This window comes from Cynoglossus semilaevis, chromosome 2 (assembly GCF_000523025.1).
Source record: "Cynoglossus semilaevis isolate Cse_v1.0 chromosome 2, Cse_v1.0, whole genome shotgun sequence".
In the NCBI taxonomy this organism is placed as follows: Eukaryota; Metazoa; Chordata; class Actinopteri; order Pleuronectiformes; family Cynoglossidae; genus Cynoglossus; species Cynoglossus semilaevis.
Window position 1 is genome coordinate 7,679,986 of NC_024308.1, and position 16,870 is coordinate 7,696,855.

Sequence of the window (16,870 nt, forward strand, 5' to 3'; positions counted from 1 at the left end):
GATGGGGGTGGGGTTACAACGGGATAGGGGGAGGGAGGGAGGCTGTAAGGGGCCAAAGAAGGCGTTGAATCAGGGGTAAGGGTAAATGTCCCAGAGAGAGGGGGGCGGGGGGGGCTCGGAGCATCTTGTCTGCATAAACATCCAGGAGAGTAGAGAGATAACCGTCCTTGAGAAGGCCGGTTATGTCTGGGAGCCAATGAAGATAGTAGATTGTTTTGGGACAGGGCGACGCTGGACCAAGGTTATTATACGACAGCATGTCTGAGGGGACACAGAGACAGACGACACTGTTTGTGGTGATTCACTGCTGTGTCAATGGACTGCAAATGAGGGCCGGGGGGAGGACAAAAAAACATTACAGCAAAGACTCTGACTGCAGCAAAGTTGACTTAATCATCTGAAAAGGTTAGAATCTGAACTCGGACCATGTGGGATTAACATTCCTTAATGGGCCGACATGAAATTAGTTTAGTGTAGATGTGACAGCCATGTTTGTCCCATCTATTTTCTGGACATTTGAGAAATGTGTCCTTTGCACCAGCAGTACCAGGGACCACTGATGGTTAAAGGATTACTACATTTTCAAAATAAAAGCATATTTTTTAAACTTTTTTCTTATTATTAGCATACTGCTTATTATTTTTAAATATTACCAGATTATATAGAAATGAAGAAAATAAATGGATATGTCTGGATTTCCCTAGGACCATGAAGGCACCACTGCTTATATTCTCCCTCAGATTAACAGTCTATTTATACAAATCTTTAGAGTTATAAAAAACCCCAAACATATTTATATCATGTTTTCACAATGCTTACAACTTGCTACTACCACAGCAGGAGTTAAAACATCATCAGTGGTTATACTGAAGGGCTGATGAGCTGTATGTAACTCTGAAGAGTACAATGTTATTTTAGTTTTCAGCCTAAGTCATTTCTGCCACAATGTCGTTCACTGCCACTTCCGAAAAGAGGTGGATGAAGAAGACCGGGTCCACGACCCTTTCTTCAGAAGGGCAGCCCTTACACTTGATTACCTTCCTCCTGATTGGCTGAGCATCTCCATACAAATTATAATCGCTCTGTTAGAGGGCAGAGCCTGTATGAATCATATCCCACTGCTGCAGAGATCTAATTAACATGTAATACTAACCGGGAGGGGGAAAGATAAAAGCAGGCGCGTGGGAAGAGGAGAGAGGAAGAAAAAAACCCCAACATTTTGTTTGACGTGAGATTATTAAAATTTCAAGGATGTTACCTTGCTCACTATGATTTTCTTTTTTTCTTCCTTCTCATTCATGCTGTATGAGTGTGGCACACATAAGGCATGAAAAGTAATTAGCAAATGGAGAGTAATAACGTTTGTGCCTCAGATGAATTGCTGTCCCTTTGAGAATGTGCTGCAAAAGCTGCTGAGAAAAAGGAAGAAGAACAGCCAAGGCCTTGGCTCAGAGGTGACGGGTTACTACCAGAGAGAGTGTCACACAGTATGATAAATATCTCACACCCGTTATAACTAGATCAATTCAAAGAGACCGGTTTTTCAAAATAATTCCATAAAGTCTGTAGATTTAAAATATTGAGGGGAAAAAAAACAAAAATATTTTTTTTTTTTTCAGATCATACTCAGGAAAACTGCTGGAGTTTTATACAGACTAGATAGTTAGATATGTGGAAAGATAACAGCATTTAAATGTCTCTAAAAAAAAGAAATCATCCTGCCAAGATGCCTGTTCAAATCCTGCAAAATATCCAGAATAGCTTCTATGACTAAGCCAAGTTAGTGATCTGCCAATCACCACCTCTCACCTTAATTTCTTGTGAACACTGAAAATGTGCCGTCCAGAAAAATCTCCTGATTTATTTTCTTAGAAAAGAACTGTAAACTCCAGAAATACGTCTGGGTTCAGTTTTGTAGAGTTGATGTCAAAAAACGGTCCTACTCAGCCCGTGATTGGCTGACAGCCTGTCCAGGTTTCACCGTGCCACTCAACCAATAGTCAGCTAAAATTGGTTCTACTTCTCAAAGAGCGAGCACAATAGATGTGGGCTGGATGGACAGGACCCAATTTAAAGAGAGTGGGAATGTGTCTGCACTCTGTACCTGTGTTAGCTGCTCCAGTCTGTGTTTCATCCTTTTTAGGTCAAGGTCTGTATGACGAACCGTCATCTCTGGATTTTCCCTTTGGGCCTTTAAAGTGCTGCCAACTACACGTCCAGGATAACTACACACAGACAGGAGAAAAGAGAAGGAGGCACACAGTTCAGACACAAACACTCATGTCTGAAAAAAAGAAGAAAAATCACCACAGATGTGGAGTTTTAGATTTGTTTTTTTTTTTTAGTTTAGCCTAATCACTGAGTACGAATGATGCTTCTCTCACACGGATCCTCTTTTTCTTTCAGTTCTGTCCTTCATGGCGCATCACATCATTTTTTTTAATCGATGTGGGTGCGTGTCAGTGTGTTTGCGTGTGTGTGCAGCGGTGGGTGGATCACAGGAAAAAAGAAGTGGGAGAGAAGCATAACAAAAAAGAAACACTCCATGAGTCATATTTCTCCATGCCTCGAAGTTCTAAACCAGCTTTGTCTGCTAATACAACCAGCCATCAAGTCAATTACCACACCCTCAAAACACACAAACAAACCCAGGCTGTGTCAACCAGGGACAGGGATTATGGGAACCAGAAATCAGAGATGCGACTGTTTCAAAGCTTGACTTCACTCATATGAAGAGTTGCTGAGCCGGAGAAGAGTCTGGAACACAGAACCACGTGTTTTTACCCCACTGCCCTGAAATGTTTTTGTTTGATGCCTGCGTTCTCTTTGTACGTGTGTTTTTGACTTTTGCACAAATAAAACATCTTTTAAAACAGAAAAAGCAGGTGTGTGATTCATTAATTGCATATTTTTCAACATTTTCCACATTAATAATTTCATCATTTAGACCAATAACCAAAAAAACAGGTGTTTTTCATGTTGATTAGTCATGAATAATTAAAACAGTGATTAATTATTATCATTATTAACCAATCAATTATGATCATGATTAATTATGAATAGATATACCCAGGATTAATTACGATTAGTTAATTAACCATGATTATTCACAATTATAGTCAAGATCAGATTAAAAACTTGAAATGTCTGACTGCTCTAGTGGATGAAACATCAAATATGTTAGAAAAAGTTAGTGACCACTGCTTCACAGGTCATACACCCTGGCATCACTGTGTGTTTTCTGTTTTGAGGTCATTTCTATACTATTCTCTTAATGTTGACTCTTACGTTTGTATTGAATTTGTTGTTTCAGTCTGATTTGAGACCATGATGTGACCCATCGCTCGCATGAATTGACGGCACGTGGCTGTGTCCCTTCTGTTAGCCAGATTTGGCCAGTGAGCCACCCACAGTACTGTCACACGTCCTAAATATTGACTCATATTTGACCCAAATCTGCATGTTCTTCAGGTTTCAGGCTGGATAATATCCTTCTGACTGTGAGTTGGGCTAACAGGCATTTATTTATGTCCGTCTGCTCAGGTTGACCTTCAGAATCAAATGAAAAACCAGAATCTCATCACATCTCATCACAACATCTTCAAGTCAGCGGCTGCTAAATATATATATATAAATACATATATATATATATATATATATATATATATATATATATATATATATATATATATATATATTGTTTTTAGTATTGCAGTCACATAATGCCTCCTCCTATATCTAACAGTTTAAAGAAGTCAACTTCAGTATGAAGTGCCTTTGACTACAGCGTTAATCAGAACCACACCATGGATCAGCCTCTTCTGACAGAAGCCAGATAATTAATTAAATCAGTGAATGCTACTTGAGACGTGATTAAATTAATTCCATGAATTGCAGCAAGAAATTGCTGTTCGTAGTCATCGACTTTTTCAGTGCTGGACTCCGGAACCAACTGTCCTCCAACTAGTTAACTTTTTCACTTGGTTTATTCCAAAGGGTTCATATACAACTACACTATCATCTAAGGTCAAGATCAAAATTCATGTTCTCCCATGTACAATGTAGTATTTTGAAGTTGTTTAGTCATAACTGTCGACTCCATGTTACCCTACGGTTTAGGGTCGGCCTGTAACATCACCATCACTGCACCTAAAACAGGTTTCTGACTGTCCTGATTGGCACTGTGAGCAACCTTTGCACTTGAGAGGATTATCTAATCACTTAATGTCTTCAAGTGCCGGACAGGCCTTTTACTGGGCTGCACTGAACCAGGCAATCATGAAACTAATGCACTTTGAAAAAGGGGCTGCAGCCCTTTCTCCCATCTGCTGCTGCATCTGAGTGTTTGTTGGACCGTGTCAGTTTAGAGAAGCCTGGACGTTAGCCACGCCGCAGACAACCAGGTGACCACACCTTATAAATCCAGTCTGAGAGTTAAGTCAAAAGCCAGCAAAGACTAATCCACCCGCTTGTCTCTGTGAGACATGAGGTAATATCTTCTAGATCTTGTTAGTCTTTCCACAACAAAAAAGGAAACATTTCAAACACCATCTTCCCTGGAAGCTACTTTTATTGATTCTATAGACGTGTCATTAAATGTCACATGTAAACAGAGTTTTTAATATTGTTCTCGGTCTGCGCCTGGGAACTGAGAGTGGGGCCAATAAAAACAGCACATGCTTGTAAAGGCACGAACACACACACAAGAAGACTGAAGAAGATTGAACTGGATGAACGTGGGGGAAAAAGTGATTCTTAGTGAAACCAGTTTGAATGTCTCTGTGGTGAAATTTGGTCTTTTAACGTATTTATCTGATCTGATATCTATGATATTTGATCTTAATTTCTTCTTCATCTGGACTAAGTTATACAATTTTGTATACCTTTGTATAAGGAAAAGTTAACAATTTATAAAACATCTTTAAAAAAGGCAAGGGGAAAAAAAAGGGAAAACCAATAAAAGGTAATTAAAAAACCACAGAATGCTGCCTGCAGGTGAAAATCTCAAGATCTCACAGAGTTCAGAGTTGCAGCAAAGAGTTCTTGTTTATATCAGCATCAAGATCATACTTTCAAGGAATCTCAGAAACCAAAAACCTGTCAACGAGTAATATATTTACACTGATTCATATTGTGTTTTCTTATCAGTGTTAAAGCCGAGAATATGCTCTCTGCTTTATTAGAAATCATATCAGGAGGTTGGCTGGGTGTCAACCAAACACACACGCACACACACACACACACAGAGACATCTATTGTTTTTGTTATTCTAGTTGACAGCAATGATTCTTCACTTTTTTTTCTTTTTTTTTGATAACGTCTATCACCCTGGTGTTAGTCTGTTTTCCTGTTGTGTCTACTCTGCTGCTGTGAGGTTAATAAGGTCTCAGTTGTATTGTATTGTATTGTATTGTATTGTATTGTATTGTATTGTATTGTATTGTATTGTATTGTATCCTCTTCATCTTGTCTTTTGGTAATATTTCGTGTCCAATAATAATAATAATAATAATAAAAATAATTCTAACATGCATTTCTATAGTATTGTATTGTATTGTTTTTTCCTATTTTATCATGTGTTACTTTTGTATTGTATATATCGTATTGTATTGGCATTATACTGTAATTTATATTGTATGACAGAATGATGGAGAATTAATGTATTCACTCATTTATTTTGGTCAAGTTCAATCAATGGCTATAATCATATAAAATATAATTTGTTATGTTTGTTTTTATAATAAGTAACCTAGTGCTAACTTAGAATTCTGAGCTGAAAGATGATGACAGGATGTCAGAGGAAAAGCCTCCAAAGTGGGATTAATTCACACCCAATAAATATGTTTGAAAGTATGGTGGAAAGTGGAAAGCGCTTTAGCCTTACAGCAAACAGATGAACAGTTTGACACCCAGTGGCCCTGTGGTCCCCCCCCCCCAACCCCCTCCACATCACAGGCCCTGTTGATTTTTGGAATTATTTGGATTGCTGATTAAAAGTTTTAATTTTGCAGATCCCCACGTTACCAAGTAAAACTTTGATATATAACACTGTGAACTTCGGAGTACTGAAGACTAGTACTTGCTGTAATAAAGAGTAATTTCTGCGATTATTTGTTTTGTTTGACTGATAATGACACGGGATTGAACTCTGTCCCTCATTTAAGCTCAAATTCTACGTTACCACACATTTATACGAGATGATTAGTGGGGAAAAAACATTAATGGGTGTGTTGACACAGGCAGGTGTGAATTTCCCTCAGGGGACGCAGGGTTAATAGAGGTAGATATTATCTTAACCGTCACATCTGTTGAATTAGTTTGGTATAAAATAAACATGACACAGAATCAGCTTTAGGTTGAATACATGACAAAATGAATGGAAAGTTTGTGATGAGTCAAGAGTTTGGTGTCGAATTAAAAAAACAACTTGATAAGTTCAGTTGAAGGCTGGGTTTTAAACCCTGACTGATTTGTGGTTTTGTGAGACGTTTGGCTTCAGTGTTTATTGATTGACGGTTCAAGGATGAGGCAAACGGATCATATGAACCCATTTAAATGAGTTGGCAGGATGCAAGATCGATTCTTTCTGTGAGTTTCTTGATTAGCAATGATTAGCATCGCAGATAGAATCTTTATGACCAGCTTAAAAATAATTGCTAAATATGCTAAAAATTCTATGATCATTTTCCTGGGACTGTCTGTTTAACTTGTGAAGCAGGGAAGCAACAGTTTTTTTAATTGCTTAAAAATGTTCTCTTTGATAAAACAGTAATAAAAATAATGAAAAAATTATAAAAAACATTGTTATTTTTCTCTTGTTTTATTGACTACTAGTTGTTAAGTTTGAGTTTGTAGACATATTAATCTTTAGAGAACTTTCTCACTTTATTAGAATTTATTTTCCACCAACTGGTTGAATAAAAACGCTCACATTAATCCAAATTAAGTCAAACTTTACTCCCTGAGTAAGCAGTTTAAATATCTCAACTCCAGTTTGGTCCAAATGTGTTCATTTAAATCTTTAATTGCTGTGAATCTGATTTATGAATGATGAAATTTAAACAGAATCAGCACAAAAGTTTGAGTTCAGCAAAAATCTAATGACCAGGCTGAGAAAGCAGCAGGGCTCCAGTGGAGAACGCCTGCAACCACACTTTAATTACCACGTGGAAAATGCACAACATTTCAGGTTTGACTAAAAGATGCAAATGTGTGGATGAGCTGTGAGAGCAGCAGCTGGAGGTTTGAAGTATCCCTCCCTGTTGTATATACAGTATATATATATATATATGAACCTGTCAGTGCTATAAAGGACTGTCAGACTGATCCACTCTGTTGTAGGACAAGGAACCTAGAACTCACAGAAATCCGTGAATGATGTTTGACAAAAAAAAAGTGTAGAACAACAGTCTGGCAGTAGATGACATATATATGTATATATATATGTATGTATATGTATATCACTGCACTTTACACTTTAGCACCATGACACTCCCTTACATTACATTCTGTTGTAATGTGCTCCGGTTTATTGTGCACTTTAATCTCCTTCTGCTGCTATTTGTGTTATTGCTTTATAGTTTCACGCTGTTTTCCGTGCATTAGCCCGAGGATAGAAACCAGCTACGGCTATAACTCTGCGCATTTGTTTGTAAAATATCCATTAAAATGCATCGTCCCTTTTGCATGAGGATAAAATATATGGAATTAAAAAGGCTTTCTCTCTAGTTACATTGTTTGGGTTCATCCGTTCATCAGAGACAAACTCCACCGTTAGTGGAAGATATCAATTTATCATCTAAAAAAAATTAAATAATGAGTAGTTTTTCTCCCGACTTTGTGATGTGGTGATGGTAGGTGATTAAGAGATAATAAAATGATCTGTTAACAAAACATTAAAAAAAAATGGGTGTGGCAAGTTTTCAGTGCTTTGGAGCAGTTGATGGGATTATTTGCGGTGGCTAGATGTCTCCCCCTTTTGGATAAACTTAGATATTGCTGCTATTAAACGTGAAACAACAAACTACTAAACTGAATTGAAATATCTTAACACCATAAGACGGCTCTGTTTTTATTTTATTTTTTTAATATTTAAAAATTATGAGTAGAGGTATGTATGTGACCTCTATGTCTTACAATATAGCGTAAAAATATATTGTACACATATAAATACATTTGACCAAGTGATGGAAGGTCCTCACTCTCACACCAAGACAGGCATTTTTAAGTGAAGTGGGTCAGAAGGAGGAGGAGATGAATGGGGGGGGGGGGGGGGGGGGGTAGAAAGAAAGGATGGAGAGATGAATGGTGAGGCTGAAATAATGACTGAATGAGAAGAGGGAAGGCTGCGAGTGAGAAGATGTTAAGGAGCTCAGAGGAGCAGCAGAAGGGCCACATTCCAACCAGGCCAACATCTCTGTTAAAAAGACTCCTTCGACTTCCTCTGTCCAAACCAGGCGACAGAACTGACCCTGAGGGTTTGTAAATATTTCGCTTAGAGGTTTCGCTGTTACATTAGGTTCATCTGACACAGACTCACTGATGTGAGGAGTTCAGGTGACGCTCACACTGCAGCGCATGATGAAAGCATAAAAAAACATAAAAGTTTCATTTTATTTAATGGTGATATTTCAAACCTAGTCTTATTTTTGTTCAGAAACTTTATAAATGTTTGTAGAGAATATAAATACTGAGCTAAACTTTATGATGTCAACGTAAAAGACAGCGTACAAATCGTTGTTACAAACTGATGATTTCTTCATTAACAATAATAATAATAAATTATTATTATTATTAATAAAAAATAAATATAATAATATATATGTATTATTGCTAATTATTTTTAATTTAAATTGGAATCATTTAAATTTTATATTTGTTTATATATTATTATCCATGTTATAGATGATTCTCTCTGATATGGTTAGTGATCATTTTGACACTCCAACAAAAAAAAAACATTTTGCCTCACTGTAGCAGCAATTGTTATGTGCACTGTATGTGTATGGGTGTGTGTGTGGGTGTGGGTGTGTGTGTCTGTGTGTGTGTGTGTCTGTGTGTGTGTGTTCATGTAGGATGTCCTTGTTCTTGGCCTGTTTCATATGGCTTCCAGACCATTTATAAAAACCTTATCCATCACTGCTACTGCCACACTGTGATGGATGAACGTCCGTTGTCCGTGTGTGTGTGTGTCAGTGCCTCTATGTGTGCACATGTGTGTGTTTGCCCATTTATCTTGTCACCACTTTAAGCTGCTAATGCAATCACCATGTGAAAAGAGCCGGGAAACGGAATCTCTAGCTTTTCTTCTTGTCAGCTCCCTGTTCTTGGCTATTACTGGTGCACGCACACTCAAACACACCCATCCACACACATATGGAAATGTGCGTGTTTTTAATAATGAAATAATGTAAATGACACTTTTCTCCAAAGCATCTCTGCTTCATTGTGTGTTTTAAATACCTCTCTGCGATGTCCTGGCCGCTCCAGCACGCCTGATGTTCAGCCTCCATCTCACTCTCACACAGCATCTCCGGCAGTTCAGAGAAAAACCACTGGTACCGTTGGATGGAGCCCTCAAAATCTCTGAAGAGTGAAAAAAATTATAAAAAAAATGACCTTTGACAGTGACCTTTGTAAAGTGTAAAAACAGACCACAACCCAAAATTAAATCTGATAAAAAATTAAACATGTTGTTTAATGTAATGTATGTATACATATTATCTTGCTTAAATAATTCAATATTTTTTGTAACAACCATTTTTTCTAGACTACAATATTACACATAATATAAGTAATTTACCTTGAAAGTTTTTTCAAGTTTCGACTTTTGTCACTTTTGGAATCTTTTAATGGGAACAACCTACGTACAGGAAATAAAACACAAAGTAACAAATGCAAATTGTCATTCTCAATGTGACTTCTAACTCAAGTTTGACTCGCCTCCTAGACTGCAGCTGTTGCTGCTGATGAGTAGCAGAGCTCTTCACAGTTGACCTCTCTGACGTTTTTGATGTAGCAGATGATGAAGTTGCATCATGGGAAGTGGTGGGCTTAGGTCTTGTTATTACAGGACCAGCTTCCAGGGGGCCACACACTTTTTCCACCTGAGGAGGAAACACTTTGACTATTACAATACCGTTGAAATTTAATAATAATATACTAATGTTATACTTTTATTTACTCACAATCCATTAATTTGTTTAGTTGAACACAACATTGACGTTTTAATATCTATCTGCTGCCACCTGGTGGACAAGTTTTTTAATAATTCCTGCTACCACTGTGGTAGGGAATTGTGGATTGTGGTTGGGAATCACTGATATAGACAACTATTTTTATTATCCATGTTCTAACTGACACATCTGTTGACTTAAACCAGTCAATGCAGTAACTATCTGGAGAAGGTTTTCAGTTTGATTGGCCTTTAATGATGAGTGTAATGAATGAGAATCTTAATTAAATATTCAGTGAAGTGGATTTTGTGTGTTTATTTACCTCTTAGGAATCTACCCTATTAGGTCCACAGTGTTCTTGGACGGCTTCTCTGCTGTTTCCTCCAATGATGTGTGTATGGGTGTCTATGTGTGTGTGTGTGTATGTGTGTGTGTCATCTATTTGTTCTGAGATTAGCCATAGAAACTTTCTCATCCCTAAAAACTAAGCTGCATTCTGGGTATGGGTTGTCCTGCCAACCGCAGTCTTTGTCTGCTTCTAGATCTGTATTCACACACACAGACACACACGCAGCAGCTGAGGGGGAAACCCAGGACGTTCTGAGGAACGGGGCTGTTTTTAGCCCATTTTGGTTAAAAGCTTTTGTAAGAAAATCCAAATACCAGGCTGAATGGAACCCATCGCCTTCCTCCCTCTGTGTCTACAATTCAAATGACTTTATTATTGAGAAAGAATGTTTCAGGGAAATGTTGGTGGCGCCGCTTTGGTTTTGAGCATTGTGGGGATTTTCAAGCCTTATCTGCCTTTAGTGTTGTCCCTAATTAACAGACGTCAAATAAATAAGAGGGTAGCAAACAAAGTCAATCAGTTAACACGACTGACTGACCTAATATATGTAGGCGTACACACTCCATCTCATGTTGTGTCGGCTCTGTAGCTCAGAACTGCTACATGCATCAATCCTTGCTGCCCTGCTTCAGATTTGTAATGTGGGAACTAATGTAGAACTAATTGGTACTGCTGTTGTACTACTGCCAGTCTGTGTAACTCGGGGTCCAGTTTGTGGCCCTACCAGAAATGCAGGAAAAGGTTTTGTTGCTAACTGCAAAAACATGTGTAACTCCATAAAGTGGACAATGACTACAGACAAAGATATTACTTTTAAAAAAGCCCAAGAAAGATCACCATAATAATATAAATGATTATGAAAGAATAGGTAGCTCAACATTTTAACCCACAGTTACCGTCTTGTTAGACTTTTGCCTGAACCCTCTTCAAAGTTCCTTCTGCTTACTGTGGCTGTGATGCGCGTCCCGTGAAGCTGAGCGTGCAGTATGGCATCATTCACTTGGTTTCGGATCGCTAACAGAGCCAACTCCATGCTGTTGTGGTTGCTGCTTGTTGCTAAAGTGGCGGCTAACTGTTGTAGCATGACCACCAAACGCCTCCAGGGAACATCGAGTTCTGATACCCCGACCTGAATCGGAAAAAGACAGGAAAATTAGCTGGGTTAAGTTTCCAGAGGTAAAATTCATAGAGCAGAGTTGGCAAAACAGTGTCCTGTGGGTCACATGTGGTCCGCAAAATCAATTTAATGTGGTCTTCTGATTTAATCAGGTTACAGCACAATCAGCCTGACAGCTCTTTGTTTGTTACATCACTCTTCATGACTGGGCTAGAAAGGATGGAAACACAGGAGGCAACTGTCTGTAGACTGTATTGAATTGGTTTCATCAGGATTGTTGAATTTACACACAAGAGGCTAAATATAGCCAGTGATGCCTTCACTGTCCTAGGAAAGAGTTAAACTGGGGAATGCTATTTCCCAACTAAGTTTGTCACTAGTTGCGTGAATGCAAATTAGTTACACAGTACACTTTGAGGGACTTGGGCAACTAAATTTTTTTAAAAGTTAAGCTAACTTTAGTTTCAGTTAGCTTTCCCATTTTACTTTGACATCCCAGAATAATAAGAGCACAAACAACTTACCAGACATCCTCTCATCACATTAATACAAAGTCCATTACAGGGCCGTATCAATGTCAGCCCCCTGCAGTGAGAACAGTACTGCATCCTGACCAGTCCTCGTCCACACTCTCTTGATATCGCTGCCTTTTGGGTTACATTCACAACCTCGCTGGCCAATTGAAGCAGTCGGCTCAGTGCTCGCCCTACTCCAAGTGCACGGGACAAGCTGCTGACCAGAAGGCGAGGATGGGGTCCAAATGGACTGACATCCTGTCGTGTCATTTGCAGGCAATCGTCATGTCCATTAGAAATAGGGGAGTGAGAGTGGAGGGCCACGGGGCCGAAACCCGGGTTGAGGAGCCTTCGATAAACTAAAGGGAAGAGGCTGTCGTAGAACTGACGCACAGTGTTTTCCAGTGAGGAATGTGGGTCTCCAGAAAGATGTCGTTTGATGTCACTGAACAGCTGGAACACCAGGGGGCGACAGTCAGAAGCCAACGCAGAGTAAGCGCTGTCGAACAGGGAGCTGGTCAGGTTGGATGTGAAAAATATGAGTGAGTCAAATGTCTCTGAAACAAAGATGACAAAACAAAGAGATTTTGTCACCAATTAGTTTTAAACAGTCTACAAATATGCTAGGATTCATGCAAAGATTGTAGCGCATTCATTGCACAGTGAATACACTACAGATTGTAAAATTCTTCTGCATAATCGGAACTCATCCTGTAGTCGACAACATTTAAAGAGCGAAAATAACTCACAACACAATTTACTGCTGTGCTTCTTCCCTGTTATCTTTATCCAGGTGATAACGAGGGGCCCAATCCCATGATGCACTGGGTTTCCTCTGAGTGACTAACAAAGTATGTTGGCAACAAAGTCGGCAGTGTAAGTTCAAGTCCCTTGATGAAGGCAGTGAGGATCTGAGTTCAAACTTCAGCAAAAAAAAACCAGTGATGTCAATTCACTGGCATCCAAACATACACAAGGACACAGACCTTGTGTATGTGTGTGTGCGTGTGTGTGTGTTCAAATCAACTCTGTATTTCATCGTCACAGCTGCAGCCACTTGACTTTCCACCTAAGAGCTATTTATTAGGCAAGTGATTAAACAGCTCACATGTGCCTCCCTGTACCTAATGAGGAAATCTTTATCTGAGCAAAGAGCAAAAAAACAGACACAAAAATTCCATGTCTGAGCTGATTTATGCCATTGTGAGTGTGTGTGTTTAAGTCTGGATGTTTGAGGAGTGTGGTTTTCAGTGGAGCTCTATTGGGTCTCTTCAAACTAATGTGTTGAGTGACTTTTATGTGTTTGCATACCCATGTCCTGGCAATGGCAACTCAAACAGCATCAAGTGACAAGGCAAAGTCCACCTTGGGGTCATGTGATTGGTGCGTCACCACTATGTGATGGGGCAACAGCTGCAACGTGAAGAAGAGTGCACCCCAGGGTCTCACAGCGCCAAGAGAAACACAAGATCACACACACATACACACACACACACATATATAAACACAGCACAAAGCACAAACTGTGAAATGAGTCTGACTACAAGCGCTCTGGGCATGTTAGGTTTATTTAGTAAATAATAATCACTGCTCTGATGTTAGTGTCAGCTGTTGAGGAACAGATTTGTGTCATGAAAAAGTTAATTCTTCTTTGTAACAGAGGGTATTTTCTCTCTTTGTACTACATATACTGCACATGTTGTATCTGTTATAAAAAATACTGCCAGTTCAAATCCCAGCCACCGGGATGGCCAAAAACAACCCTGTTTTCTAGGCTGAAAACGTTCTGCCAGTATTACCAGTATGCCCGGTGTCAGCCCCACATCTAACAGAATCGGGCTTGTAATTGGAGGATTGCAGGTTCAAATCCCTTCTGGCTGGAAGTTGTCCTGGAGGTCCTGGAAGAGCCAACTGCTCCCAAAGGATCACAAATTCAGTTGTAAATTTAGGTGTATGTTTCCATGCTATTATCAGTAATGTCAATAATGTTAGTTATCTACTTTAAATGCAGTCCTGCATGTCGTGTGTTTGTACAATGACAAATAAGCATTGGCTTCTAAAGATCTAAAATACACTGGAGATTCTTTTTCCTGTATAAGAGGGACTAATAGAATTGTTTTTACCCCGGACGTTGCACCACAAACCACTCAAATTTAACAAGCTAAAAATACAGCAAAAAAGAACCACTAGCATTGTTCAAACAAAACAAAAGAAATGAAACAATAAAGAAGCCACAATTTCACCAAAATCACTGGGAAGCAGTGATTATATATACATAACATTAGCAAAAGAGCTAAAACAGCTAAGGCTAGTGCTAAGGTGGCTACAAGAGCTTGTAAATATGCTCAGAAGAAGATGTCCTCAAAATATCATAACATCTGTACAGTAAAAGCAACATTAGGAGCATTCAGCACAGACCATCAGTGAACGACTAACTTTATATTGTAGGTTGATGCAGATATATATATATATATGTCTCTTTACTCTCAAACGACTAACTTTATATTATATAGATATATATATATATGTCTCTTTACTCTCTCTGTTGTCCGCCCTAAACAGTCTCTCTTTGTATATAAATGTGCATTAATTTCACCCATGACTGGTCAAACCATAGTCTGAGCATAAATAACGGACGATCAGAGTCTGGGAGCATGGGGATGGAGAAGACCCTGGGAGGCAGAAGAGGAAGAGTGAGGGGCAAATGTTTGCTTTGTCTGTCCGCTGGGTCTCATCAGCTCTATCCATTTTTCTCATCTCCAGTCAACATGAGAACACACACACAGACACACAATGTCTCCATGTCTGTGTAACACACACATGCTCCCACAGACCACTGAATAGCGTGGAGAGACAAGTGGACAAGCAGAGTATTCTTCATCCTATTCACAGCAGGCCATTAGAGGCCGGCTGTTGCCCACGGCAACAACACTTTTCTGCGGATACGAAGTGAATGTAAACATTCCCCGTCCCTCTCGCTCTCATCGGTCAAGAACAAAACCTGATTATTGTGGTGACAGAGACGGACGGACGGAGAAAGAGAGCAGAGAGATGTAACAAAGTTTTCTGCTGCGCCCTCTGAGAGTTTGCTCTCACACTCAAATCGAACATCACTTGTTTGTTTGGCCAGCCACCACGGCGCCTCACAAAATAAAACGGCCTCACACAATTTGACTGACACAAATGAGACATTTGCTGATAAACACACAGAGTGAGAGTGACACTGCACTTAACAGAACAGTTAAATCATCAACACCGCTATTAAAGTCACTGGGATTTTGACCCCAGCACGACCCCGGGAAATCAGCCTCTTGTAGTAACACACAAAAGTGAAAACTGTTGTTTTAAAGCAATTTACGTACAGATCATAAAAGAGGGGATCTGACCAGCATTCAAGCAAAACTTATATTTGTCATTCTTGTCATATGGATACCATTCAGGGAAATCAATTGTGATAATGTTAGACTTTGTCAAAAGTGTTTTACTCCTGGTGAAATAAGGGCTTACTAAGCTCAAAAAACACAGGGAACTGTCACATCAGAATCTCTCATGTGTTCTGACCTGTAAAGTTGGGTTTTAACACAAAACATGTGGTGATGATCAAAACAGAGATGCATCAGTGCGATTCCTGAGAGTTTCCATTCTACATTCACCACATAGGCCTGGCACTTGGTGCTGATTTTGTATATCCTATCACAATGTATTTGGTGCACGTTAAGTTTAAAAAAATGTTATGTTATGCTAAAGTAACCACAGCATGGATTTATATGAATATGAATTTTTATATTTCTGTGTTTATCAGGTAGTTCAGTATAAAGTGTCATGAGAAGGACCCACACATGTCAAGCTCTCCTTCCTACCTTGATAGGCCTTGATGTGTCCAGCGATCAGGTACTTGAGCTCAAAGCTGTAAGACTGTATCTTCTGCTGCGTCTCACCGCGAACAGCCGCCATGTAGCTCTCCTCCATTTTACTGGTGCAGCAAGTGGGCCCCGGGTGCAAACACACTCGGAGAGACTCATCTGAAAAGGCAGACAAAAATAAAACTTCATTTCTGTTCATTCTGTTCATCTTCCTCGTAATCCCTCTAACCCGAGAGTCATAATGTCAATGGAACCATATTCAAACATGACCTGATCAAAATTGATTTAATGAATGGTTTGAGATGCTTTCTGTTAGTCTGTACGTTTTTTTTTGTAAGTTTTGAACTTGATTATTTTTTATCAATTCATTTCACAATCTCAAATTTAAAAAGCATCAGAACTATTGGACAATAGAGAAATATTTTTCCAGACAGTCTGGTTCGACCTGATATGAAATCAACCAGACATTTACGAGGTGAAACCTCACTATTCACACCTCCCGTTGGTGTGTGTGTGTGTGTGTGTGTGTGCACGTTAGGCTATCTTTGGACAAACGTTGTAAGCCAACCTACAAAACAGCTGTCTCAGATAAAGGGAGAGCATGAGAAGGATGAGAGAAAAGGACTGACACCTATGTCAGAGCTGGAACACACACACACTGACACACACACCTGTGTTAAACCTCCAGCTATTTTTATGACCACTGACTGACCATGGACAACATAACTGACATTGCTGACATCGTCACTCTGTGTGTGTGACTGATTGTCATGATGTCAAACCCAGGACAGGAAATAAAACATTGAGTATCATTGTCCTTGAGAGCAATATTTGAAGATAACTCCTTGTTA

General features: G+C 39.2%; 1 protein-coding gene across 1 annotated transcript in view; it reads right to left on the minus strand.

Moving 5' to 3' along the window:
- The window catches only part of LOC103396304 (glypican-5-like), a 36,393-nt gene that overhangs the window by 17,426 nt on the left and 2,097 nt on the right, over positions 1-16,870 (minus strand). The window contains exons 2-8 of the mRNA XM_017031263.2: positions 16,017-16,178; positions 12,166-12,713; positions 11,471-11,653; positions 9,943-10,106; positions 9,803-9,862; positions 9,463-9,585; positions 2,105-2,225 (exon numbers count right to left, since the gene is read on the minus strand). Of these exons, the coding sequence (XP_016886752.1) occupies positions 2,105-2,225; positions 9,463-9,585; positions 9,803-9,862; positions 9,943-10,106; positions 11,471-11,653; positions 12,166-12,713; positions 16,017-16,178 (1,361 nt within the window). The remainder of the gene's footprint in view (positions 1-2,104; positions 2,226-9,462; positions 9,586-9,802; positions 9,863-9,942; positions 10,107-11,470; positions 11,654-12,165; positions 12,714-16,016; positions 16,179-16,870) is intronic.